General features: G+C 42.2%; 2 protein-coding genes across 2 annotated transcripts; one reads left to right on the top strand and one right to left on the bottom strand.

Moving 5' to 3' along the window:
• Positions 1 to 3,047: 3,047 nt before the first annotated feature.
• On the bottom strand, positions 3,048 to 5,941 carry LOC117733776 (glycine N-acyltransferase-like protein 3). The gene is given in 5 exon segments (XM_034537655.1): positions 3,048 to 3,575; positions 3,578 to 3,646; positions 4,850 to 4,976; positions 5,053 to 5,111; positions 5,854 to 5,941. Coding segments are annotated over 5 exon segments (687 nt in total). The 3' UTR covers positions 3,048 to 3,231.
• A 12,372-nt stretch (positions 5,942 to 18,313) lies between these two features.
• Positions 18,314 to 23,475, top strand: gpr157 (G protein-coupled receptor 157). Its single transcript, XM_034537758.1, has 4 exons — positions 18,314 to 18,907; positions 20,540 to 20,753; positions 21,403 to 21,597; positions 22,146 to 23,475. Exons 1-4 carry the CDS (start codon positions 18,531 to 18,533, stop codon positions 22,362 to 22,364), a joined length of 1,005 nt encoding a protein of 334 aa, XP_034393649.1. The 5' UTR covers positions 18,314 to 18,530; the 3' UTR covers positions 22,365 to 23,475.
• The last annotated feature ends 1,385 nt before the right edge of the window (positions 23,476 to 24,860 follow it).

The raw sequence follows: 24,860 nt of genomic DNA, 5'->3' as shown, positions 1-24,860 counted from the left end.
GTATTTTCCACTGAAATGCCTCTTCCAAATATCAAACTGACTTCAGTCCAGTGCATTGCACACATCACATATTCTTTCAATGTGGAAACTGTGATTATTACACTGAAGCTCACATGCTTATTAACAAGTCAGGTCGGACATTACAAAACCACTGTTCATTCACGTCTTTGTTAGTTTGACAACAAGGAAAAACGTGTCACCTTCATTTATAACGACACTCTAAAAAGCTGCTTTGGATTTACACGTTGTCTGTAGGACTCTGTTGGGTTGTGCTTTGTATATATCTATACCAAAAAAAAAAATGTATTTATGTTTTCCTGTGTACTCGTGTCCTCCGTGAATGCATTATTGGAAAGAACTAAGCTATTATTGACTGTCCTAAGGGCATGCATGTGATGTGTGATGGTGAAAGTATATAATTGATCATTCACACTCCAGTCTGTCACAGACACATACTCATATGACCAACTTCAGCAGGGGCCTGACAGCAGCAGTGAGCCACGATTGCTCACACAATGAAACACACTGGGGCACTTTGTTGTTCAACTTGACCTTGACCTGATTCAGTCCCTCGCTGACACGGTTTTCAAAAAGGCAGGGAGTGGCGTTAAGACGAGTGAAAATCCTAAACGTCAGTTACTGCTGCTTAGTGAGTCCAAATCATACTCCACTGACTGACACGCTGACCCCCAGGGGAATGTCAAGTGGTGACTGTCAAGGACAAAGCACCCAGCACACAACCTTCATCTGCCGCACAATTCATGCGGTCACTTCTAATCTTTCAAACAAATATCTTTAGTAGCAGCAGCTTCTTTACAACAACCAAGTTCATTCATTCATGGAAACAAGCACAGTCATTTTTCCTGAAATAGTGAAACCAGTAAACAATTATAAGTACAGTTTAATTTTGGTTTGTGTAACAAACACTAACAACTGTAAATTCCCTCTAAATCTGCAGCCCCGTGTGAGTCACAGCATATATGCATGCACCAAATTTCACCTGAGCGTTGGGAAATAGGAGGACACTGTTGCCATCTAGTGGTTTCTCTGGAATAAAAACCTTCTTGTTGAGGTGTAGAGCCTCACATTAGATTATTTAATCAGCCTGCATAAAGCTCTACTTCATTCCTTTATCACTCATTGAGAATAACATTCCTTGCAAAATCATACAAGTTGGATGTGACGTGCTCTTCAATGCATGATTGACTACTGAATGAACATCCTCCTTCTCTTCATGTCCTTAACTTCAGCGCTAATGCAGATTTTTACCATTTGGCATCTGATTTGACATCTGTGACAAGTACAGGAATTAATAGGACATTTAAAATGACCTTATTCGTCCACTGTGTTCCCCACCCACATCCTGGGTGGGGAACATAGCTTGAAGGCTTGAATTACCTTCCCCTCAGCTTGTCTCGCGGTGAAAATCCCATTTTCTCATGCAGTGATGGCGCAATGTGCTGAGCTTGGTGATATCTCAGGCCCCCTCCACAGTTGAGAAGGGAAGCGTAGACATGCTTACTGCCTCCCTTTTAGAAACCATCATTTCAGCAGGATCGATAGTCCGTCCCACTCCACGGCTGGCAGAGTGCACTGCCTCTATAGGGGGGTTGGGATGGATGGTGTTGGTGGGGGGTTATGTGTGGACAGCTGCAGCAAGGCAAGTCCGAGCAGCACTCGCAGCCAAGGAGAATGATCGCATGCTGCGTCAGACTCTCGGCTCCTCAGTTGTTCTGGGCTGCAGTTTCTGAGAAGGGCCAGTGGGTGGATGCTGTCCTCAAGTGATGGTTACAGTTGCCGGCAACATACTGATGAAGTCACATAACTAGTTCAGTAGTCAGGTAGTTCAAGTGTTTTGCATTGAGATAAGTACAAATCTGCAACTGAGGCCGCTTGCATAAAACTCTCCTGGGTAAAAAATGGCCCTACACCTCTTTGACTGTGTTGGAGGTTGAGCATTCAAACAGATTCATGCTGGAGGTGAGAAGACCTCTCATATTTCAGGAGATGGCTTGCAATATAAGACATGTGCAGTCCAGCTTTGTAAAGCAGAAATCATTTGATAGCACTAAAATGAATCTTCAGTTATTAGAGTAGTGTGCATGGACAGTAAGGTTTAAAAATATTCACCACTTGTAATTATTTTTCAACCTCTATATGAACTGTTTATCACAACATTTTTCACAGTAACTAAACACTTTTTTTTATTACAGATTAATCCTATAAACTATTTTCTGAAATAATCATTTCGTAATTTAGTCTATAAAATGTCATAAAATAATAAACATGTCTGTCAAAGTTCCTCAGAGACATAGGTGGCCAATTACAATTTCTTGTTTTGTCAAACTAACATTCCAAAACCCCACAAAATAATTTAATTTAAAAAAAGATATAAAAATTCCTTGAGAAAAGCTTTTTTGTTCACAAAATAGTATATTTGCAGCTTTATTGACAAGTTTATATCATACAGTTATGTTATGTCATGATATTCCAAAATAAATGTAAAACAAAAAAATTATTTAAAGTATTTAAAGTATACAATATGGTAATTTGTGCAACTTGTTTACAATACAGATTGATATTTCTATAAAAAAGCAGCACTGAAAATGTACAGGTTTGTGTTTAGCTGTGCCTGCGTCAGCAAGCATGCATTTAGAGTGTATAGTACTTGTGTGACTTTGAGAAGAGCGCTTGAAGGTCTCGAGAAAGGAAAGGGTGTTAAAAGAGGTGCACCACTGCAGGGCAGGGGGATGTGGATGGGACAGGATGTGTGGTGCAGTACGAACATCCCCTCTGCTCAGATCGCTGCTCATTTGTCAAGTGGCCTGCAGACCTGAGTGGTGCATTGCTGCTAAAACACAAAGAAACAATCAGCAGGGGAACAGCACACCTCCAGGGAGGGGTCCCAGGTGGACGAGAGCCTCCTTGGGTAATCTGCAGATCTTACGCACACGCCAGAGGGTCAAATGAAGTTTGGTTTTGTCCTTACAGATTTATTTTCACATCACATATTTACAGTGAATAAAAAAAGATCAGCATGGCTGGCATTCATCACATTTCACCCTTAAGCCACAGAAAATGTTATTTTTGAGTTTGTTCTATTTGCAGTTTGCTATCAGAACTGGACTAAACTCTCTAAAGTGCAGCATTCCCTGAGTACTGTAACATTTTCAACTTTTACAATAAAACCTCACTTTTTCCAGATTGTATTGTCTTTTGGCTCCCTCAGACTCAGACTCTGTCCTTGCATATTAGCAGCACTGAGATCTCCTCCATACTGGGACGAGTGGAGAAGCCGAGTTTGGTCATGGCGTTAATGGCGGCCTGGTTCTGCTGGCTGATGTTGCAGTAGACGGGCAGACCCGCCGAGCTCATCCTGCGGATCAGAGCGAGAGACAGAGCCAGGAGGTGACCGGCCCGTCTGTACTCTGGTAGAGTGAACGCCATCCTCAGCTCACACAGCTCGTCAGACGGCATCCACGACACGAGCCGGCCCTCCTCATCCGTCACGCAGTGGTTTGGCAGATGGCGGATACAGGCCCTCACGTGGTTGAGGCTCTCCCGGCTGCCTCCGTAAGGCAGGTGTGTGGCAACGAGCTCCGCGTGGGACTCATCCAGAATGGAAATTGGCAGCGGCAACACCTTCCTGGTCGGCAGAGGATAGAATGTGAACACAAAATATGAAGAGGAATGAAGAAAATGCATATCATAGTCTCTATAGCTACAAAATAAAATGGAGCTGCCTTGAACTGAGGTCATGAATACATTTCAGAAACTCACTCCGGTCCATATTCTCCGGGCTGGGGCAGATGAAGATGTTATAACCCCCATATTCTGTAATATCAAGCCCCATGAGAGAGGCACGCTCTGATGAGATGACAATGTGAGCTTGGTATACCTTTCAGAAACACATAAGCAAAGGGACTCATGAACTCACTAGTTGTACTTACCCAAGGAAAATAACAATCTGATCCCAGGGTTTAAAATCTGCATACTGTATCACTCTGCATGAAACTCATGACAATACGTTTTATATAAGGTAACGTTGGTCGAACGCAGTGACGCAAAATAGTTATGAAGACATTGACAAAGACTGTATTGTATTTAGTATAGATCAATTGTAACACCCAATTTGCTTAATAAGTATGAGTATCTGTGCCAATATCATTATTACATATAAGACCAGTGCATCGTCAATCTTGGCAAACAAAATTACAGAATCATCTGATTGGGGAAAAAAACACATATTGTGTAGTTGTTGCTCAAAACTACATTGTTGTATTTTCTCTGATATTAAACCTGCCCGCCCTGTTGCACTATATGGACTTAATAAGTTTATACCTTAATGGACAGACTGCAGTGGCAATGCGTTTACTATTTGCAAATAAAAATGGGCCCGATAATGAACAGTCCACATTTAAGTTTAAAGAATACGCCTGGTGATATTTTGTTTATTATTGTCAGCTTTCGTGAAAAACAAGTTTTAATCTGAAAGTATTGTATCCAAAGACTAATATATCTTAGTGACATACTGAGCTACAGTAGTTCATTTAGATTTGAGCCCACAGACAGCGTCCTGCTGCCAAAAATGCTCAATAGCACATTAGAGTGTGTATTAATCCATGGATGAAATAGTTCTCAACAAATGCACAATGTATTCCTGTTTTAGTGCCCTTTGCTAAAATCTACACAAATTTATTTATTAAAGTATATATTTATTAACTATCTGTAAAGATGTATGTCTTCCCTAGTATTTAATGTTGTTGGGGCTGAGAGCTACAGTTAAATAGTACAAAGAAAGTCGAAGTACAAAGAAACCGACTCACAACATTGTTGGTTTCCGTTCCACCTCTGAATCTGAGTCCATTCCTCCAGTTCACGGCTCTCTCATTAAGCAGCAGACTTCTCAGAGTTCCCGGGTTCTTGGTGAAGAAGGAGCAGATGTCAGGAATCGTCCCGTAGCTGCTACTGAAACGCTTCACAGGCAGATTTAGACATCAACAGGCCACTCCGGAGGAGCCCACTAGTTATCTTTGTCCCTCTGTGCCATACCTGTTTTTGACGGTAACAAATGACAGTAGTGAATGTAGGCCAGGAGTCAACACACACATCTCAAGAGGACACAGATTATTGTGGAGGATATGCAACACTCCTCCAAGAACCTGAAACGCAGAACACAATGCAGCAGGGAGCAGACCAAAATAGCAAGCTGCTAGCCATCTATGCAGAGGAAAATGGCAAAAATAACACTGGAAACTATTCAGTAGAAAGGCACATTTTCTATGAAACACAGTATTGTTTTCTGGCCCACAATCACACAAATAGAAAACAAGCAGCATTACAGTGATAGGCTGTGGCAGTTCCTTGTACAGGAGATTTCTAATCAAATGAAGATGCATGCATGCTTTCAAGATGATCATTTTGTTTTGTTTTTCAGTGTAAACTTGCATCTACCAAGAAGATCTTCAACGTAAAGAAAAGAGTGCAAATTCAGCCTCGAAATGAAATATTTATAGGTGCAATGTAGTTTGTTTACAGCGTAATGGCATGCACATATACGGCTGCAACAGATAAGATAAACCCAAAGTCCAAAGTCTTTATTCACTATTCAAAGAAATATACTGTATTCCCTAACTTGCACTACAGTGTGGACATTTAACTGCAGCCAACTTAAATACAATGTTGAAGAGAAATCCAAACCAAAACACAACTTACAGTTTATCTTGAAATATTACTTAGGAATGCTTGGAATTGATATTCAATTTCTGTGAAGGCCTAATCAAGGCTGCAGTGTCCCTGTAAAAGCTGATCTGTGCATTATGCTTTGCCTCGACACCTCTGTAGAGAGCAAACTGGCTGATGCCGACACCGACAGCCGACGGAGCGGCAGCTCATTCGCCACAACAGAGCAGCCAGCTGTCAGAAGTTCACACACTCTCATAGTGTCAATCCATCACAGACCTTTTACAACAATTTCTTTCATATACTGAAGGAGAAACTGATGACTCCTCGCACTTCATGTGTTTCACATGCCGAGCTCTGCCGCTCAAAACAGGATCTTTGAAATGATGTTTGAGTAATGTCAGGAGTGACACTTTGATAAATGGAAAACAGTGTTTCCATGTCAGTAAAATAAATTATATTTGTGATGATCCATCTTGTATCAATTCACTATTCTGAATGTTAAACAGCTTTTGTGCTGACAGTCATTTCTGTACAACCACGTTTGACCTGTTTTGCTGTTGACGGTGTCTTTTTCACTCCACTTGGCCTTGGGAGGAGTCTGATCAGCTTTACAAAATGAGATCAACTAAGAAGCATTGGTGCAGTGAAACACACCACACACCTCCTACAAAATCAGATCCCATCATTTAGTCCACCTCTGTGCCAGACTGACTGAAGTCAGCAGATGGAGAAAGATGTTAATTAATTGCTATCTAGCCTCAATGACCTCTTCTGACATCTTCCATTGTCAATGTCAGATTCCCCCTGAGAATATCCTTTATAACGACATAATCATTCATGCACACCAAAATATTTTTTCTTATTGTACATCTTGTCAGATTTTCAAAAGTCAGTCGTCAGTCAAGGCAATTCTCCTCCTTGACTGAGGACTATTGAGAATTAGTCTGAATTGATGTGTAAACCAAGCAAGCTGCTGAGCTTGTAAATCAATGTGCCTATTATCTTTTCTGGGAAGATCAATGGGCTGAGGAATGGGCTGTGAATAGCAAAAAAAGGAGAAGAAAAAGACTCAAACTCACCATCCGATGGTCTGACTCGACTCGATTATCTGCACATGCAAAGACTGTCCATACTTGCTATTTTCAAACATTTCCTTCAGCTGAGCATTATGTCAAGTTTGTTATAGCTCAGGTTTTATGAGATAATGATGCTGGCCTGCTATGATCCCAGGCACAAAAAAAGAATCATCTATTTAGGTAAACATTTCCTATCAACTGCAAAAAAATGCTAATTGCGAGGCAGTTTTCCTAGAGCTTAATGTAAATCCTAAACATGAGTGAGAGTCGTGTATATACACATTCAATGAACTGCAAAGATGACTCAACTCCAAACTTCGCCATTCTTATGATCTAAGAGCCCTAACACAGATGTACACACCGTGCCCTTGGCTGGTCTAACCGGAGAGAATATTAAGAAGAGTGCGGAGCCAGAGGCGATGAGGTGACAGTATAGCCAGGTAAAGCATAGGGAGGTAATTTAATAGGACATGTAAAAGGGCCCCTCCTCATGGCTTATTCATCACAGGGGATGCCATTACCGAGAATGGCGTTGGCTATGTGAGGGATATGCTGGCGGGGGCATTTTCCCCGGTGTCACAGAGTACAGAGGAGAGAACATATGCTGGGAGCCAGACTGATGCAGCAGCAGCAGCACTGCATGCAGATCGTACATGCAGAGAACGAGGTTTCGCTCTCAGCTGATGGATAATTTGCATGATGCATACCTATGATTAATACCGACACTGACTGATATGGACAGCTTCATGCAGCTGATCCCCGGTAGTCAGAGATGTTCCTTTATATGAGTTTTGCTGATTCAGCGATCTGTTCTAGCAGTGGCGTATCTTATAAGGGCAGATATACAAGCTAATAGGGGAGAAAAGCCTTGATATATAAAACACAAACTCTAATGTGCTTAAAACAGGAAAGCACACACACGTAACGTTATGGATTCATGGGTTAATATGTGATACATGCAGCTCCTAATTTTGCACCAAAGGATGAAAGATCACAGGGTTCAAGTGGGGGCCCAGGCAGAACAAAGTCATGACAAAAAGCCTTGCTCCTGCAGTGAGAAGCAGAGAACGCTGCACTGCTGCAGAGGCTGATGCCTAAAACACATGTATAATGAAGTCACCATTATCCATACAAAGCCCATGCAGCGCACCACAAATGTCATCCCTGAAAGCTGGGAAGGGTACTAGCAAGTGCGTTTTTGTGAAGTAAAGACATTGCAGAAAGAGAAGCTCAACCTTATAGGCTGACTAAATGATGGATGATCTCACTCTCACAGAGTTGTGCAACGCGCAAAAGACACATTTGGTGGGTCAAGATATTTCTATATTTTAGCGCACTGCAGAATAGCACCAGTAGCGCACTGCACCGTGGGGTAATGAAAGGCAGGTAATAGGGATTGCAGATTAAGGACATTTCACTTTACAGAAGGGGATTTTGTACCTTTGAGAATTGTGAAACTTTGTGCATTGAGATAGCAGCTTTTAGATAGCGACATTCACTAACTCATTTGTTGAGATGTGTGGCGGTCTTTGTGCAATAATCCTGTGGTGCGCCTCGTGTTTTGTAAGTTTTTGACATATACTTGATTGATATATGATTCGTAACGATTGCTTCTGGGTAAAATAAAGTAACCACATTTTTTTGTGCATCACCAGGTGACAATCATTTTTATTTAAAAATGGTGACCAGGTCTGTCATTTTCTTCAATTAGCTTGACACAGTGGCACCTTTAAAAAAAATCTTACATGTCACTTTTTACTTAAATGGTCAAACAAATCTTTTTTGCAACTTATACCTAATGAAAATCCCTTTAAGGAAATTAGATTTCAGACATATTGTGGCAAGTATCAAAGCACACCAGAGGAGATGGCCTCTCTGTAGAGCAAACTGTTCCTCATTGAGATTTGAGCACACTCATATCTCAAAGCAGCTTTTGCTGTAGTGTGAAAATGAATAAAAGGGGATGGAGAGATATGTGTGCGTGGAGGGGGTCTCTCTCTTGTGAAGAGTCCTTTACACTGATAATTCTCGGGGGGATTGCAGGGGGAGGGGAGGTTGTTGCATAGGAGGACAGAGAGGAGAGGAGGGCAGACTGAGGATGTGCACACACACACTGACCCTGGAGGTTGCGTTCCCCTTTAAAAGTCCCATCCCACTCAGATACGCAGAGCTCATGCAGGATCTGCTGCGGCAGTGGGGGAACACTGCTGAGCGGTGCAGTTTATGCTGCCAGCAAGCGTGCAAAGAAGAGGAGGGGGAGCGAGCGCGTACAGCAGGAGGAGGAGTGAAGAGAGAGAGAGCAAACAATGTCATTCTGTTCAGGAGGCAATGCTGCAGTCAACTTTGCAGCGCCATGAAAGCACATCACCAGCAACCAAGAGGCTCAGAGTGCAGAGAAGTTTTCCTCCTGTCCGGCCCCGTGTGTGCGATGCCATCCGGGACTCATCTGTGGGTAAACATTTCCTCTCTTTTCTTATTTACCTTTGTGTATTGTCTTCTTATGTGTCTATCTCTTTGTGTAGGATGGTACACTTCTTAAATCAGCCTTACGGGACTTGGTCTATGTCTGTCGGTGTGTGCATGCCTGCAGTGTTGAAGCTCCCAGCTGCTTCTATCTCAACATTGTCAGCCTCCTCTGCACCAATAATAACCAGCCAGACAGCCTCCACTGCTCCCTCATCCATGTTTAACACATGGTACAGGCTGGAAATAGCAGCCGGCGTTTCAGATAGCGGCTGGTTGAGAAGACTCTGTATTTGACACAAGGACAAATAGACTAACCAGGACGCAAAGAGTTTCCTCCACTAGAGAGGACTTTCATCTTTGCTGACTTGGCTTTGAGAAGAATACACATAGTCCGGACTCCATACTTTTTTTTCTGGTGCTCGTGGTTTTGTATTTATCAGCATGTGTTAAGTGTGAATATGATGCTGGACAGAAAGATACCGGAGAGAAAGATCTATTGTATTAGTGGTCCTGATCTGTCGGTGTCTGAGCGCTGTAAATGGGGGAATGAGAATGAGGCTACAGTGGCCTGCATGGGACAGGGGAGCTGTGGTGCAGTAATGAAGTTGTGCTGTAGCTACTAGGACTTTTCTTCCATCCCAAAAGTGGATACCAAGGCAGAGTTTTAGAGAGTTTGTTTGTAGTGAAGTGTTTGTCCATGCGTTTATAAAGAAAAAATCGCTTGAGAGCAGAAATACTCTAATACCCTAAAAGTCAGTGTTGCTGCTTATGTCTTTTATGCCATATTGCATTGTCTTTTTAAAAAGGCTATCTAAAAATAGTTTGTGGGCGAAAAAACAACATATTAAAGTGAGTCAGTTCGAAATGTGCTCCGAAACCCATCTGGATGATGGATTTAGACGGATCAGCTGGCCTGTATGTCTTCTCGGTCTGCTCTGAGTTCACCTCAGGTAACTGTGCTAAGACCTTGAAAAAGCCAGCCCTGCGTCGTCAGCTTTGTGAGGCAGAAGTGCAAAGCATCTCTCTGGCCTTTGGATTTCTCCACACTGCAGACAGGCTAGTGCGAGGGGTCCGAGTGATAGCAAACTGTACATCAGGTCCGCACCACATCCGGAGCCTGACATCATTTTGGAACATCTGCAGTTCTCCTGCTCACACTTTCACTGAGGAGGGGTGCTGCACTGCCAGCAAAGGAAATTGCCGCACTCACCTGATGTTCCTTGCACCTCACTTCTGCCCTCCCCCCACCCCCCACTCGCTCTCCTCCTCTTCCCTCCCCCTTCCTCGTCTCCAATTTCTCTACTGTAGTCTCTTTTAGAGGTACAGTTGCCCAGTACAGCGCATCACCGGCATGCTTTGCACCTCTGTGATTCTGCCTCCTCCTCCTCCTCCTCCTCCGCCTCCCTCCTCCCTCCTCCACTCACACCCTCTCCCCTACTGAGAAAGTATGCAGCACATGCTCTCACCATCCTCCTTGAGCAATTTGCCTGAGTGACTAGAGAAGGGGGGGAGAGAAAGGAGAGAGAGAGAGCAGGAGCCAGTGAGCCAGCAGCAGAGCAGCAATCCTGCAGTATCCTGCAGCAGCTGAGTTCCTGCAGCCTGGCTGGCAGAAGCACTGGGCTGCACATCAATCTCTCTCAGACACAGATAGTCCTTCAGTCACGTGACACAGTGGTGGTAAATGAGGGAGAGCAGGCCGTCTCACTCTAGACCGGACTAGGCTGAGTAAAGAGACAGAGGAGAAAGAGACACACACACACACACTGCTCATGAAGCTCCACAGGGAGGCAATGGAGAGATTAGTTAGTTGCCCCCCCCCCCCCCCAGCCACCGATGGTGCATTGTCCCGTTCCAGCACTCCAGTTCCGATGATGTAATCAATGCAGCAAGCTTTGAACTTGCTGGGCTAGGGGCTCCTCCTCCCTCCTCCCCCTGATTTCCCCCGACTAACACGGATGCAAGTGTGAGGCCTCAGCTGCAGTATGTGTCCCAGGTAGGAAGATGAATAAATTACACTTTTATTTGATTATTTAGCTAAAAGTGCGGAAAATAATTTCCTGTGAGCGGGCCAGCACGATTGTCCATATTTCCCGCTTTCGCAAACCGATAGCTCAGTTGGTGAAACTACTGCTGGCACTTTGTCGAAGCGCTGCTGAGCAGTGCAGTGCCGCATCACCACTTCCAATAAATTAAACACGTATCTGCAGGCAAATACGCCTCTTCTGCACTTTTACAAAGTTGTACAGCTTTTTTAGTTGCAGCAGCTTTGAGTTCCTTCTGGACGTAACATCATAGTGACTTTGCTGTTTTATTGATAAGGTCATCAGTCTGTTGACCGGCTGCAGTGGAGAGCAGCACCAGGGGTGTACAGTACAGGGCTCTAGAGATGCTTAGGCAGCCAGACTGAGGCCATATTGTAGCAGGTGAGTTTTGCTGAGCTGGTTCCTGCCGCTGCACCCAGAATCTGCCTAGTGATCAACTTCCACTACAGCAGTGATGAACTGGCATCATCCCTCCTCTAGTAAAAATCCCAGCTTGCATCAGAGCAGCTCTGCATAATTAGCACTCACGGATGGTGATGATTCTGCACATTTGATATGGTTGAATGTGTGTCAGAAGCTAAATAGAAATGTACATTTGTATCTCTCTCTCTCTCTCTGCTGGATCACATAAAGGGTTCTTTCTCAGCTACACTAATGAGTTGCTTTTAAATTAATATTTCACATTAAACATCACAGATCCACGAAAATTTGAATATTTTACAGGTTTTCAGTATCTTTGCTAATGCATTCCCTCAGATGTTCACAGTCATGTAGTTCATACGGTTGAGCTTCATCTGGAATTGATGTGGCCTTACCTACTATGGTCATGAGATAATTTGATGAATCAGCAGCGTTCATCAGCATGCTGTGCCGGTGCCCAGTTACAGCTTCTGTAAACTATTAACTCTGCTGTGATAAAAAGAAAACAGAACTACTTGCTAATAAGAGAATGAATGAAAAACAATGCTGTAGATATTCATTTGACTTACATCCTCTCAACTTACCAGTAATGAGAAGATTTGTTTTCATCAGCTAGAAATGTTTTCGCCTGCTGGGCAGAGAGAAGAGAAAGAAGTCTCTACCTGAAGGCAAACTGTACTTCTTTATGATCTATGACAAGATGAACTGACAAGTCAGTCCAATGCAGGAACGTTCTTCTCTTCAAGGCGTTTTCAGTCAGTTGCCCTCATCCCTCACTTCATCTCACCACCTCTGCTTTTGTAAAGAAATATAGTTAACCACGTCACCCAGAAAATCAATCTTAATGTAGCTTCAAACAATAACTCCTTCATGTGTTAAAGAGCTCAAAGTAAACGCTAACTGATTAAAGCAGGCTGAGTCATGCAGTTTTTTCTTCTTTTTTTCCCTTCTGGGCTTCCCCCCTCTCTAATCCTCTGCTCCTCCCTCTCTGTTCTAGGAGCAGGCTCATACACCCGGTCCAGCTGTTGGTGGCATGTTGGAACATGCCTTGACTTGTTGTACTGCCTGAGTGGAGCAGAGAGACACAGCCAGAAGGAGAGAGGGGATAAGAGGAGAGGCTTGTGGTCAACAGTGTTCCAGTGTGAAGTGACCCTGCTGCACCTGTGGATAGACTCCTGTTGACGTCTACGCCAGAGTGCTGGAGATGAGCGTGGATGGAGGAGCTCCACGGCTGCCTCGCTGCTCGGTGAGTGTCAAAGCTGAGTGTGGATAAAAGCCTCTGACGAATAATATTACAGCTGAGCACTTCTGTGGACGTCTAGGTTAATTGTTATTGCAAAGAGGAGCACAGTGCTCCTTTACTTTAAAAAGGTAAAACTTCAGAAACACTAATTAGAGTGTTTATATAAATATGCTGAAATAAGGCCTTTATATCTGCTTAATAAAGGCGGCCTGTCATTTGATTAAAGAGTAAATGAAAGCGTCCAAGCCGAGTCTCGATGCCAATATGACGCCATGGTAACTATATACAAAAGGTTACTGAATGCAGAGAAGTGTAATACGGCCAAACATGCGGTTACCACTCACCCAGTGGCACGGTTACCTCTGCACAGAGCACCACTACTGGCCATTGCACATGCCCTCGGGGACTCGGCCATCATTGTCTGACCAGTTTGATCCTCACAGAGAAGGACAGCTGTTTTTGTTGTTGTTTTCCCTTCTGTTCAGACTGAAAGACGGTTTCCATCAGGAGACCCGGCAGGCTGCCTCTCCTTCACATAAAAAGCGGAGACCAAATAGATATAAAGACTTCAGAGTTCCTCATGTCTCGCAACAATCTAGTTAAATACAGGAGGGGAGACAGAGCTGATTTTAGTTTCTGCTCTCGAAATGAAAATCATTGTTTGAGTCCGGACGATTACATTTACCGTTCAGTACACAGAGAAGCAGATAAAGACAACCTTAACTACCGATCCACGTTGTCACACTCATTAGCTCTGAGGTAAAAACTAGAATGGGGCTCAAATGATAATCAGTTGGTGTCTTGTGTACTATGATCTGTGTATTTCACTTGTGTTGTCAATACTGCATATAGTTACTGGGCAACTTTGTTTTCTGGTAACCAGGTGAAGTGAAGACTCAAAACCATATAATAAACAACAGCCTGCAATACTGATAATTAATGCTCACAAAAACAATTATCACCCCAAAAACAAAAATAGAAAATAAATGGCTTTTATTACTTTTAATAATTTGCTATCAACTTAAAACACCTCCAGCGATAGATTTGAATAGTTACCTTGACACTAAAAAAGTAAAATCAATATACATACTTGAACCTCAAGAGAGGCTAAGCTCCAGCAGCAGGCATGCCATCGGTGTGCTTTGTCATGTGTAGCTTTGTTCAGGAACATGGTGTCATTGTTAGCCATAAGATGATTAGGTTGGTGGAATGGGACCGCAGCGTGTGTTTGAGCGTTGTTACCTGAGACTGGAACGACCAACCAGTGCATAGCGGAGAGGAGCGAGGTGCTGAAGTACAGCGTGAAGGGTTGATGGGGAATGTGTTTTGACCGAGCTCGTTCAGGACCTGTAGGTGGGTCTGGGGTTACGGTATGCAATTTAAGAGTATATTGATATATCTGATAAAGTCTTTTCTGGTGTTGTGATGGGATATCTACCATGTTACTTATCTGTAGGTCGAACCTGGCGTGAACTTTAACTATGACCATTGCCTATTTTAGGATTTATGAGTAATCCATTGAATTAATTAAGTTTATACCTAATGTAAAAATAAAACCCTTTTTAAACTTGGCAAACCTAAAAAGCTATATTAATTAACGCAATATTCATCCACACCTTCCACTAATATTTGTTGACACATTTTCTACTCGCATAATTTTTTTCATTTGGCCAATAGTTCAAAAATAGTAAGACGTTATTAACGTCAGTAAAGCTGAACCCTGAAGCCTGGAACGTATTTGTGTACAGGTTTGAGAGTCAAGGCTCATTGCTGCGGCTGTTTGCTGTGTGATGCAGTGAGTTAGCCACTCATTCATTCATTTAGCATGCAGGGTGTTGTTTTCACTGGCATTCCTCAATCCTGTATTAGGGATTACATCAAGCCCTGAGCAGGAAGGAATTCCTGTCATCATGTGTTCAGTGAGGGCAGCTTCTGGCTCGCAACAAAGAGACAAATTTGGCAAAGTGAAAGCCAGTGTTTGCAAGTGGACATCACTTGTGTCCGTGTGTGTAAGACACGGACAGACAAATACATATTTAGTGTCAGCATCAGCCTCAGGGCATCACACATTATTTATTTTAGAAGTATCAAAATGTACTTTTTTTTGGACATCAAATAGGGTCAAGATATTCTCACTACACATAAAGCGAGGAATTTCCAGTTATACAACCAGAAATGCCTCAAAAAATTCACCCAAAGCAGACATGGAGAGCTACAAATAGCATTGCTGCTGGATTTCAACAGTAAAGATACTCCAGATAGAGGACGTTCATCCGACTACGCATTCCAAACCTCCCTCCCGACACCTCTCTATCCTTCAGAGCTCCCTCTGTTCCTTCATGTGTTAGTGTCTGCAGATTGTTCATAGTATCCATGTTGTCCCGTCAGCAAAGCAGAATCCACAGGGAGAGGACAGTATGGAGTGGTCAGCCGGCCCAAAATAGCACTGCAGCGAGCAAACACAACTGATAGCAAGGGGATTATAGCCCCTGAGGTACATAAACACACATGTACTTGCAATATATGGTACTTATGTGAACAGATAGCCACACACACATTTAGATGACAGCTAAATCAAACACAGATTTTTGTTGCAAAGTCATGAGTCACGGCAAGTCTATTCTTAGGTGTTTGTGTTTGGCCAAGTTGTGTGCACTTAAAGGGATGCTGCGTAAAAGCCAAGCGGAGCATCGAGAATCTGTTTGGGAACTAGCTTTGGGTCACCTTGGGCAGCAGAGCGTCGACTTAGCAATGCATCGCAGTCATATAAAAACGGAGTTAGGCAGGGCATTGCGTCTTTTAATCTTAATGCATGATTCCCAAAAAGAAACAGTTATTCATTTTAATTTGACTTTACAATGTATTATGTCGAATTAGGTTTACTCCATGAACCAATTGTTACTCAATTATGTTTTCCTACTTCTCTCATAGAGCTTCAAGCTGCTGGCATAGGACCATGCCACCCCCTGGGGCTTTTAGTGTGAGGCCATTGCCTTCCAACAACCAATACCACCAGGAAGCTGGGCATGAAAAGTGTGAGCGCCTGTAGTGCCAGACTCACGGGTGGAGGTGTACGACAAATACCAGTCCGGATCCTGCAGGGGAGAGGCAGGCGGAGGGACAGACGGTTGGATGCGGCTGCTGTGGGTGTTTCTCTGGCAGTGTCTTAGCTGGTTGTTGTGAGAGTGAGAACGAAGCAATCAGCAAGTTTACTGCCGCAGAAATTCTTTGCAATAAGAGGCCCTGGGATCTCGTGATCTGTAAGTTTTTGCGCGTGTGATGACACTGTAGGAAGTAACAGGAGGTGAGAACCTGCTACAGAATTAACTGAGGATAGATCACCTGAGCGCATGGCCTTTTTGTTAACAGCATCTACAGTATTTACAATTGGATCAAAGCATCAAACTGTACTTTTACGACCCTCTGCTGCCATCTTGTGACAGAAGTCCGCATTTCAGCATGCTTTTTGTTAATTTAACACTGCAACACTCGTAAAACCTACATCGTTTGTTTTCATCTAAAATCCCTTTCGTTAAAAGAATATGGCTTGGCTTAACATGACTTCAGAGTCCTACTTTTCAGTTGCAAATGCACGTTGTTTTTGTCACCAAATATAATGTTGCTTCATGAAGTATTTTGTATTATTGTGGTTGATTCCAAATGTATTAGTTCAAATTTTATGATTTCTTTATCTTCATAAGATGTATTTGCAAAAACAACAAAAAGAGTAAATAAAAGTGGCATAACTTAAACATGAATGAATTGGTCTTGCTTGTTTTCACAGTACACATGCACTTTGTAATTATGTAAATATATTGTTGTATAAACACTTGAGCAAAAGCAGCACGTTGAGACACTTGAAATGATGTTGCCATGCGAACAGAGGAGACCTAATGAGTGCAGATGAGGCAGAATGGCCTATATGCCAGGTGCACACTCCTTTAGGTTTTCACAGACAGACGCGCTAAACACAGACGCAGCTGAATGCAAAGTGCTCCTGATTTAAGATCCCAAATACAGCCTTTGTCTACAAAATCACAGAATAAAGATAATGCAGATGTGTTTGCTGCAGACTGCAGGAAAGAAGACAGAGTGCCCCTGCATTGCTGCAAACACAAAGAGAGCGTGCAGTTTTTCATGGGGCTGCAGCAATTCAGAAGCAATAAAATTCTGCTCTCACACAAGGCTGTTGCTTTATGGCTTTAAATCTGTGTGCACTTCAACTCTTTGCTACCACGATTACAAGTACACCAAAGATTTACTTGCTCGACACAAAGCACGGCAGACATTACTCATTAATCAAAACAATGTCTCAAATGTGCACTTTATTTTGGGCTTTAGTATGTGATTCCAAATAACTGCTTGATAAAAAGGACATTTACTTTGAGGTAAAAGGTGACCACCAGCAGCACATTGTAATTCTATTTGTATAATAACTTAATTAAAAAAGTATTTTACTGCCCAGAATGCTGAGACAGTCTCAGGTTTTCTTGGAAAGCGTACATGTTGGATAAGTAAAGCAATGCAATCTTAGGATTCAGTCTGTTCAGTTAGCAATAGAGCACAGGGTTTTTAATATACCACCTTAATATTAGTATTAACATAGTCATGTGTACTTATATGTGCAGTCTGTTAATTTATTTTATAAATAACATATTTTTGAATAACAATTTTGATACTCCTTAAATCATTCCAATCATTTACAGATTATGTGATTTTGTAGACGAAGGCTGTATTTGGGATCTTAAATCAGGAGTGCACTTTGCATTCAGCTGCGTCTGCGTTTAGTGTGTGTGTGTCTCCGAAAACCTAAATCACTCACTGGAGTGCACATTATATTGTATTTTTTTGGGACACTTTTATACAGTTACACACAAGAACAGACATGACATTATCAAAAACATCTCTTTCCAGCTTTCAATTCTGCTGCTTTGATTTTACTGAAAGAAATAGCATTAATATCGTTAAATGTATTGATGAATTCAAACTTTGCACACGTGTGCTTTTAAGTGATTTACTGTCTTAGCTTATGACGTTTTTTTATGTACTCTTTTCTGTTTTTACAATTGTATGGGATTTCTTCTATATAATTGTTGTATTACCTTTATTACTTTTACTGTAAAGCCAAGCTTTAATAAATAAAGCTAAAAAATCTAATTAAAATAAAAATAAAATCAGATGCACTATTCTACACTTGACTGCTAAAAGAAAATGACCTGATAGTGCTCTGTGTTTAGCATGCTTGGATTGAAAGAATTTTTTGTTAATGCCTGGAATGGAGGAAACTACAAATTGTCATCTGTTTTTATGTGACACATTTGTCATAGCTTTACACAAGTAACAAGCATTGGAGCCAAAAATAGACCGGTATGAGCCCGTTACCAGCTGACTGACTTCTGCTTTGGGTGCAGGAGAAGGGAAGCGAGGAGAGAGGAGGCGAGGAAGGAGGGGTTAAGGAAAAGTTTGTTTGACTGCCTCAAAAGCAATGGACGAAGCGCATTAAGTCATTTAGCTCGCCGGGCTTTACATGCGGAGGGACCGTGGTAATTAATAAACATGCACAGCATGATAGTTCGCTGATAATCACTCTCAACCACGATGGCAGAGGGAAATCAGACAGTTGTGTACTTGTCTGAGCAGGTGGTCGTCTTGTGCTCGTGCGCGCTGTCGTTCGTGGGCTCCTCGCTGATCATCCTCACCTACATTATGTGGTCGGACTTGAGGACGACTCCGAGGAGACTGCTGGTCTACCTGTCGGTGGCGGACTGGCTGTCCGCCGTCTCCTACGCCTTCGGAGTCTGGAGGGTTTTCCGCTCCGACTCGCAGGGCTGCGTGGCTCAAGGGGCCATATCCACTTTCGCCAACACCAGCTCTTTCTTCTGGACCGTGGCCATTGCTGTCTACTTGTACGTGTTCATCGTGAGGTCCAGCCAGAGAGTCGCGGACAGCTTGGTGTTGTTGTTCCACCTCGTCAGGTGAGTAAGTTGCGTTGGTTAAGTTTCTTTTTAATGGATGTGAACTATAAGCTACAGGTGAATTATGAGCCCGGGTTCATCACGTTGGGTGAGTCTGTACCGTGAAGCATCATGGGACAGTAAAATGCTCGAAACAGAGCTGACATCGCATTATTATTATTATTGATTTTGGACAAAACCAAAACACGTTGTCCACCTACTTGCTTAAACTATAACACAGAGTAACTACACAAGTTTGTGTCTGCTTAGTTTACGTGTTATACTTGTCTAGTTTGCTTATTTAAAAAGAAAAGAGAGACTAATTTTAAAACTACAAAATGTGCCTCACTACCGCCCTGAGAGCCTCGTTTCCATGGTAACACCATTGCGGTGGGGGCGTGTCACCCAAAGGGGCTCGTGATTTTTCCGATATAATTACTACCAACAACATCATCTGTAACTTCATGTTCATAAAACTACGGAGGCACAAACTAACTTGGTATTTGGCCGTTTAACTTGAAGTTGACATTGTATTTCTGGTTCATAATGATTAACTAATGTGCTTAAATGGGCTTGATGTCTCAGTAAAATGGCCCTAACCTGTTTTTTCACAAGACAAGGCAAGTGCATTGAACACCAGCTTTTAACAACAAAGGAATTCAAAGAGCTTCAGATGAGACATATAAGGCATTAAGACTAGATCTAAATCAACACAGTGCAATGTAAAAAGGGATATAATAGTATTTAAAAAGAGTAAAATGGAGTATAAGTTGACAAATGCAAACCTGAACACAAATTACACAATCACATTGAGAGATATGGATGGATCACAAATGTAATTTGTTTTTACAGTGATTTAAAAGATCAGCTAGTACCTAGTGAGGGGTATAATATGCACATGACAGGCACACCTCACTTGATCTTTTTACCTGTTGCTGATAAGCTGACACATCTTTAAAAAAGGTTTCACAAGCATATATTTGAAGGTTGTTAACAAGTTTAGCAAACCACTTGCTTTATTATAAGCTCGACTTTATTTGAAAACGCTCTGAATCGGCACACATGTTTCATCCCTTGTGTCAGGTTTCCTTCTTTCCTTTCCTTCTGTCTAAGTTGATTGTGAAGATGTAAGAAGGGAGTCGCTTTGCTGTGGTGTAGCGCTGTGTCATTGATCTATTTTTGGACACAAGAACATTTTCACCCCTGAGTACGCTTCAATGCGGCGTTTGTGGTTGTTATCCTAAATTTGCTTCTGTGAATTCTCAAATGTTCAATTGAATTGAAGATCAGACAACAGAGTCATTCCTCTAGGCTTGTGCACACACACACATACACACACACACACAAACATTGTATACTTTAAATGTATGTTTTAAAATGAGAAATAATTCTTTGGGGGTAAACATTGCTTCTTAAAGTGAAATCATTAAGTGTTTTTATGATGCACAAAGCTAAAGCAACACAAGTGGTATGACCCTGCACGATGTAACTCACACAAGCCTTAAGCACAATATAATCCATCACATGGTTTCACATGTCTTTGCAACCCTGCACACATCTTTGTACACACTTTATGTAGATGTTTCAAGATAAGAAGTTGATCTTTTGAAGAAGTTCTGCTTAATCCTCTCAACCCTCTGCTCTGTGCTCTAGCTGGGGTGTCCCTCTGGCCATCACTGTTGCAGCCGTGTCCCTGAACAAAATTGGCTATGACGCATCAGAGGTGTCGGTGGGCTGGTGCTGGGTCAGAATCCACGCTCCAGACCGGGTCCTGTGGATGCTGCTGACTGGAAAGATCTGGGAGTTCTTGGCTTACCTCACCCTGCCTGTCCTCTACATCCTCATCAAGAGGCACATCCACATAGCGGTGAGGATGCCTGCCAGCTACATGGGCTCTATGTAGCTGCAGATTATATTCACTGCTCTTATCACACCCACTTGCTAAGGCATGAGCAGTGGAAGAAAAAAAAAACACCACTTTGAATTATATTTATATCAAATAAACAATATTGGATGTGTATAATACATTCTAGATATTTAAAACTATAAACCATTAAGATAGTGCATACTTCAGCCATAGCTGCACTGTTAATTTGTTTTAAGAAGTAGAACATGTTTAGAATTAAAAAATATTCATCTGTGTTTGGATCACCAGAAAAATACACAAACGAATACGAATGATATGCACATGCCATTTTCTTTCATTCATGCAAGTGCAGTACAAAATAACACAACATCTTCTAAAATTCTCTTTCTCCAATGACAAGAATTCACAAACAAAAAAAAGTAGTTTGCTGGCCTGTGGCCTCCAAGTTGTCTGTTTTTGAAAATATCCAGCTGACAAAGAGCACATTAAAACTGAGGGAATAAGAGACACAACTTCTTGTTTTTAAGTTACGTCTACTACCCTCCACACATCTTATTCTCTTTCAGTTTCTGCTTTGTGTATCAAAACATCATTATTTTGTTATTTTTTCTATTATGAAATCTGGTCTCACTCTGTGTGTCTGACGCAGCATGCTGCTCTGTCTGAGTACCGTCCCATCTTGGCCAACAGGCCTCCGTCCCATTCCTTCTCCTCCATGGCTGATATGAAGCTAACACTCATTCCCGTCATCTTCATCGTCCTGCGCATTTGGAGCACAGTGCGCTTCATACTGCTGCTGGCCGGCTCCCCAGCCAGACTGAACCCAGTGCTGGTCACCTTACATGTGAGTTTCAAGTTTCTTTTAAACCAACGGTGTCTGCTAATTTTCTCAATTACTAACCTCAAATGTATCTCTTTTCTGTGAGACTGATCCCCCTTTAGATTTGTTTTGTGTGTATGATAACATACCTGTGTGGGTTGTTCATGTGCTGTTAAACGTGTGATGACGTGGTTGCATGCTGTCAAGTCTGTGAATCATCACATATTCATCATAACGGTTCCTGTGTTAACTTATATGTTTGGACATCTAAAAAGTAGCATTAATAAACTTTTCCAAATGGATTAAACTGTCTCTTTATATATATATATAAAGAAAGTTTAATCCATTATAAATAATGTTGTGTTACTGTGTGTATACAATATTTCATTTCATATAATAATAACACAATAGTTCATAAGAAATTGTGTTTATTGCAGTAAAATAAAACACTCTTATGACAGTCATTAGCTGAACTCATAATATGACGTTATCACTTTGTCAGATAATGAAATGAAACGGTTTTGTTACATTTTCAATCCAAGTCATAATCTATAACTGCTTGGGCCCAACAGGGAATTGGCAACACCTCGCAGGGAGCAGCCAACTGCATCATGTTCGTGTTGCTTACTCGGCCAATCCGCACGCGCCTCTGCGCCGCGCTTTGCTGCTGCTCCAAGTATCGAGCAGGCGAGCAGCCCTCGCATGGCGCCCCTCAGCGGCTGCTGCCTGGACAGGACACCTCCACACAGAGGGAAGAGGACAGCACCAGTCGGGTCAGGACTGATCGATGATGTTCTGTGGATCAAGAAGACAGGCACAGGTGGAGGGCGTGATGGAGGTCTCTGCTTCACATTTAACCTCATTACAGAAAGTGTCTGCAAAGAAGGTTGGATATTCTGCAGGTGCATGCACATCTGTGTCACAAGAAGTCACATGTCTGCACTTTGGGTGATGAGGGGGATACTGCCTGGCTCTGCACCAACATTTGATGGAGTTTGAGTGTGGCATGCTGAATATGTTCCACGTGAATATTGTGGCGTCATAGATGGGCTGCACATCAAACTTTAAAAGTTCAATTACATTCTGATGTCACTGTGAAATGAATGCATATTTAGCTTTTATTTAGCTAAAGTGAGTATTCCAGTATTCTATTTATGGGTGTTACCCACATTTTGGTATCTGTACAGCATTCTCACTTTAAGTGATACACTCAATTCTCAGTGATGGTGAACTTTCACAGAAAGCTTTAAGTGAGAACCCACCTGTAATCTTATTTTTCGACTATCAGGGTCTGTTGGCTTGATAGATGTTGCAAAAAGTTTGTGTTCATGTCAGTTAGAGTGGATTATCTCGGATTAATTTCATCGAAACTCTTGTTAATGATGCTGCAAGTGTGTTTTGTGAAGGTTCAAAGAATGTTTATGAAATAACTCAAGCCGTAAGAGAGGAAACTGCAAGCTTTTTACATCTTACTGCTACACCTTTTTGTTTGTGTTTTCATTTTGAGTAGATCCCTTTTAATATGTTCTGCAATGTGTTCTGATATTCACTCACGTGATATCAGAGAGCAATACTTGCCTTTCAGACTTTAGTTGCAAAATCCCATGAGTGTTTGACGCGTCACCAAAATGAACTCGTCATAACTGTCATCGTGGTCAGGATGTGTGATCTTTCATCACATGCCGTCCTTCCTCCCTGAAACCTGAGCCTTCCCTGTGAGCCTCACTTCTCACTGCAAGCTTTTTACATCTTACTGCTACACCTTTTTCTTTGTGTTTGTTTACATTTTGAGTAGATCCCTTTTAATATGTTCTGCAATGTAACTTCAATTCCCCCAAAATAAAATTCCTACTCATGTCCAATATAACTTTGGGTATGTTTAAAAGATGTATGTGCAAGAAACTTGATTATATCTAATTGTCTCTAAAAGAAAAGAAAATGTCATGATATGAGAACAGACTGTATAATTCACTTAAACACATTAAACTTGACATTAACATATAGAAACATTCATATCTAATGCTCACATCCAGTATTAACTCCCTTGATGTCAGAGAGCAATACTTGCCTAACTTTCTTCAGACTTTAGTTGCATGAGTGTTTGACGCGTCACCAAAATGAACTCGTCATCGTGGTCAGGATGTGTGATCTTTCATCACATGCCGTCCTTCCTCCTTGAAACCTGAGCCTTCCCTGTGAGCCTCACTTCTCCTTTGACCCCCGATGCTCCCGCTCCCCCAACTGAGCAACAGGCCGAACGCATACCAACGAGGAGTGTGAACCCACTGAACTCCACGGGGCTCATGGGACCGACCTGGCTCGCAACTAGAGTGCCACTTCCCACAGTTCCTTCAGCCCTTTGAAATATTGTCTCAGATCCATTGAGTTTTAATGAGTCTGTCTCAGCTGCATTGAAATTAGATTTATTCTGTGGAGAAATTCCACCTTGTTGACAGCCAATTATCTTTTATTCTCAAGTGATTATTGTCTGTTTGACTCGCACAGAGGGCAGGCCCTTGTTTGATTTGTGAAGATGGCATCATAGAAAGTGGAGTAATATACCTTGCATTGTAATAAGCCTTTATATCATGTCAGGCAGACTTTTTACTCCAGTAAAACAACACTGTGCTCTTATGAGGGCAGTTCTCACATGATATTTCCAGAACATGGAGACATTATGCTGTTTATACTAGAAATATTAAAAACATAAATACACTGTTTTTTACGGAATAAAGTGTTTTCCTTCAATCTAGGTCCATCTATTCTGGTAATTCTGGTCTCAAGTTATGTGAAATGGTGCAGAGGTCGTTCTCTCAGGACCATCGATAACACTGACAGAGCACTGGATACCAGGTCTGGGCAAATGGGAGGAAGTGAATGCTGTTTATGCTGATGACATCTAAAACTGCCAAGTTTTTTGTCATTGAGGACGGCAGACGATCGACATTTACTGTATTTCTTGCAGGAATTAATCCATTGTGTCGGTTGTGAGATTTGGCTGACATTGAAGTAACTGGAGCTTGTGGAAACACTTAAGGAAGGGGTTTATGTTGTCTCCCCCGCTGGCTCTCTGCCCACTTAATTCATTAAGTTAAAGAGTACCAGAGGGTTGCACTACACTGCACGGGGTGACCATTCACCAGTCAAGATAATGGAAGTACATTTTTTCACAAGACAGGCTGTTCATTTGGCTGCGTCAGTGGTTCTTAGAGCCAGCTCTTAAACACACTGTCCACCAAAGGTAATGGACAATCATTCAGAGCTGCACCAGTGTATTTAGATTAGAA

Source organism: Cyclopterus lumpus, chromosome 7 (assembly GCF_009769545.1).
Source record: "Cyclopterus lumpus isolate fCycLum1 chromosome 7, fCycLum1.pri, whole genome shotgun sequence".
NCBI lineage: Eukaryota > Metazoa > Chordata > Actinopteri > Perciformes > Cyclopteridae > Cyclopterus > Cyclopterus lumpus.
This window is presented reverse-complemented; position numbering and strand designations above follow the sequence as displayed.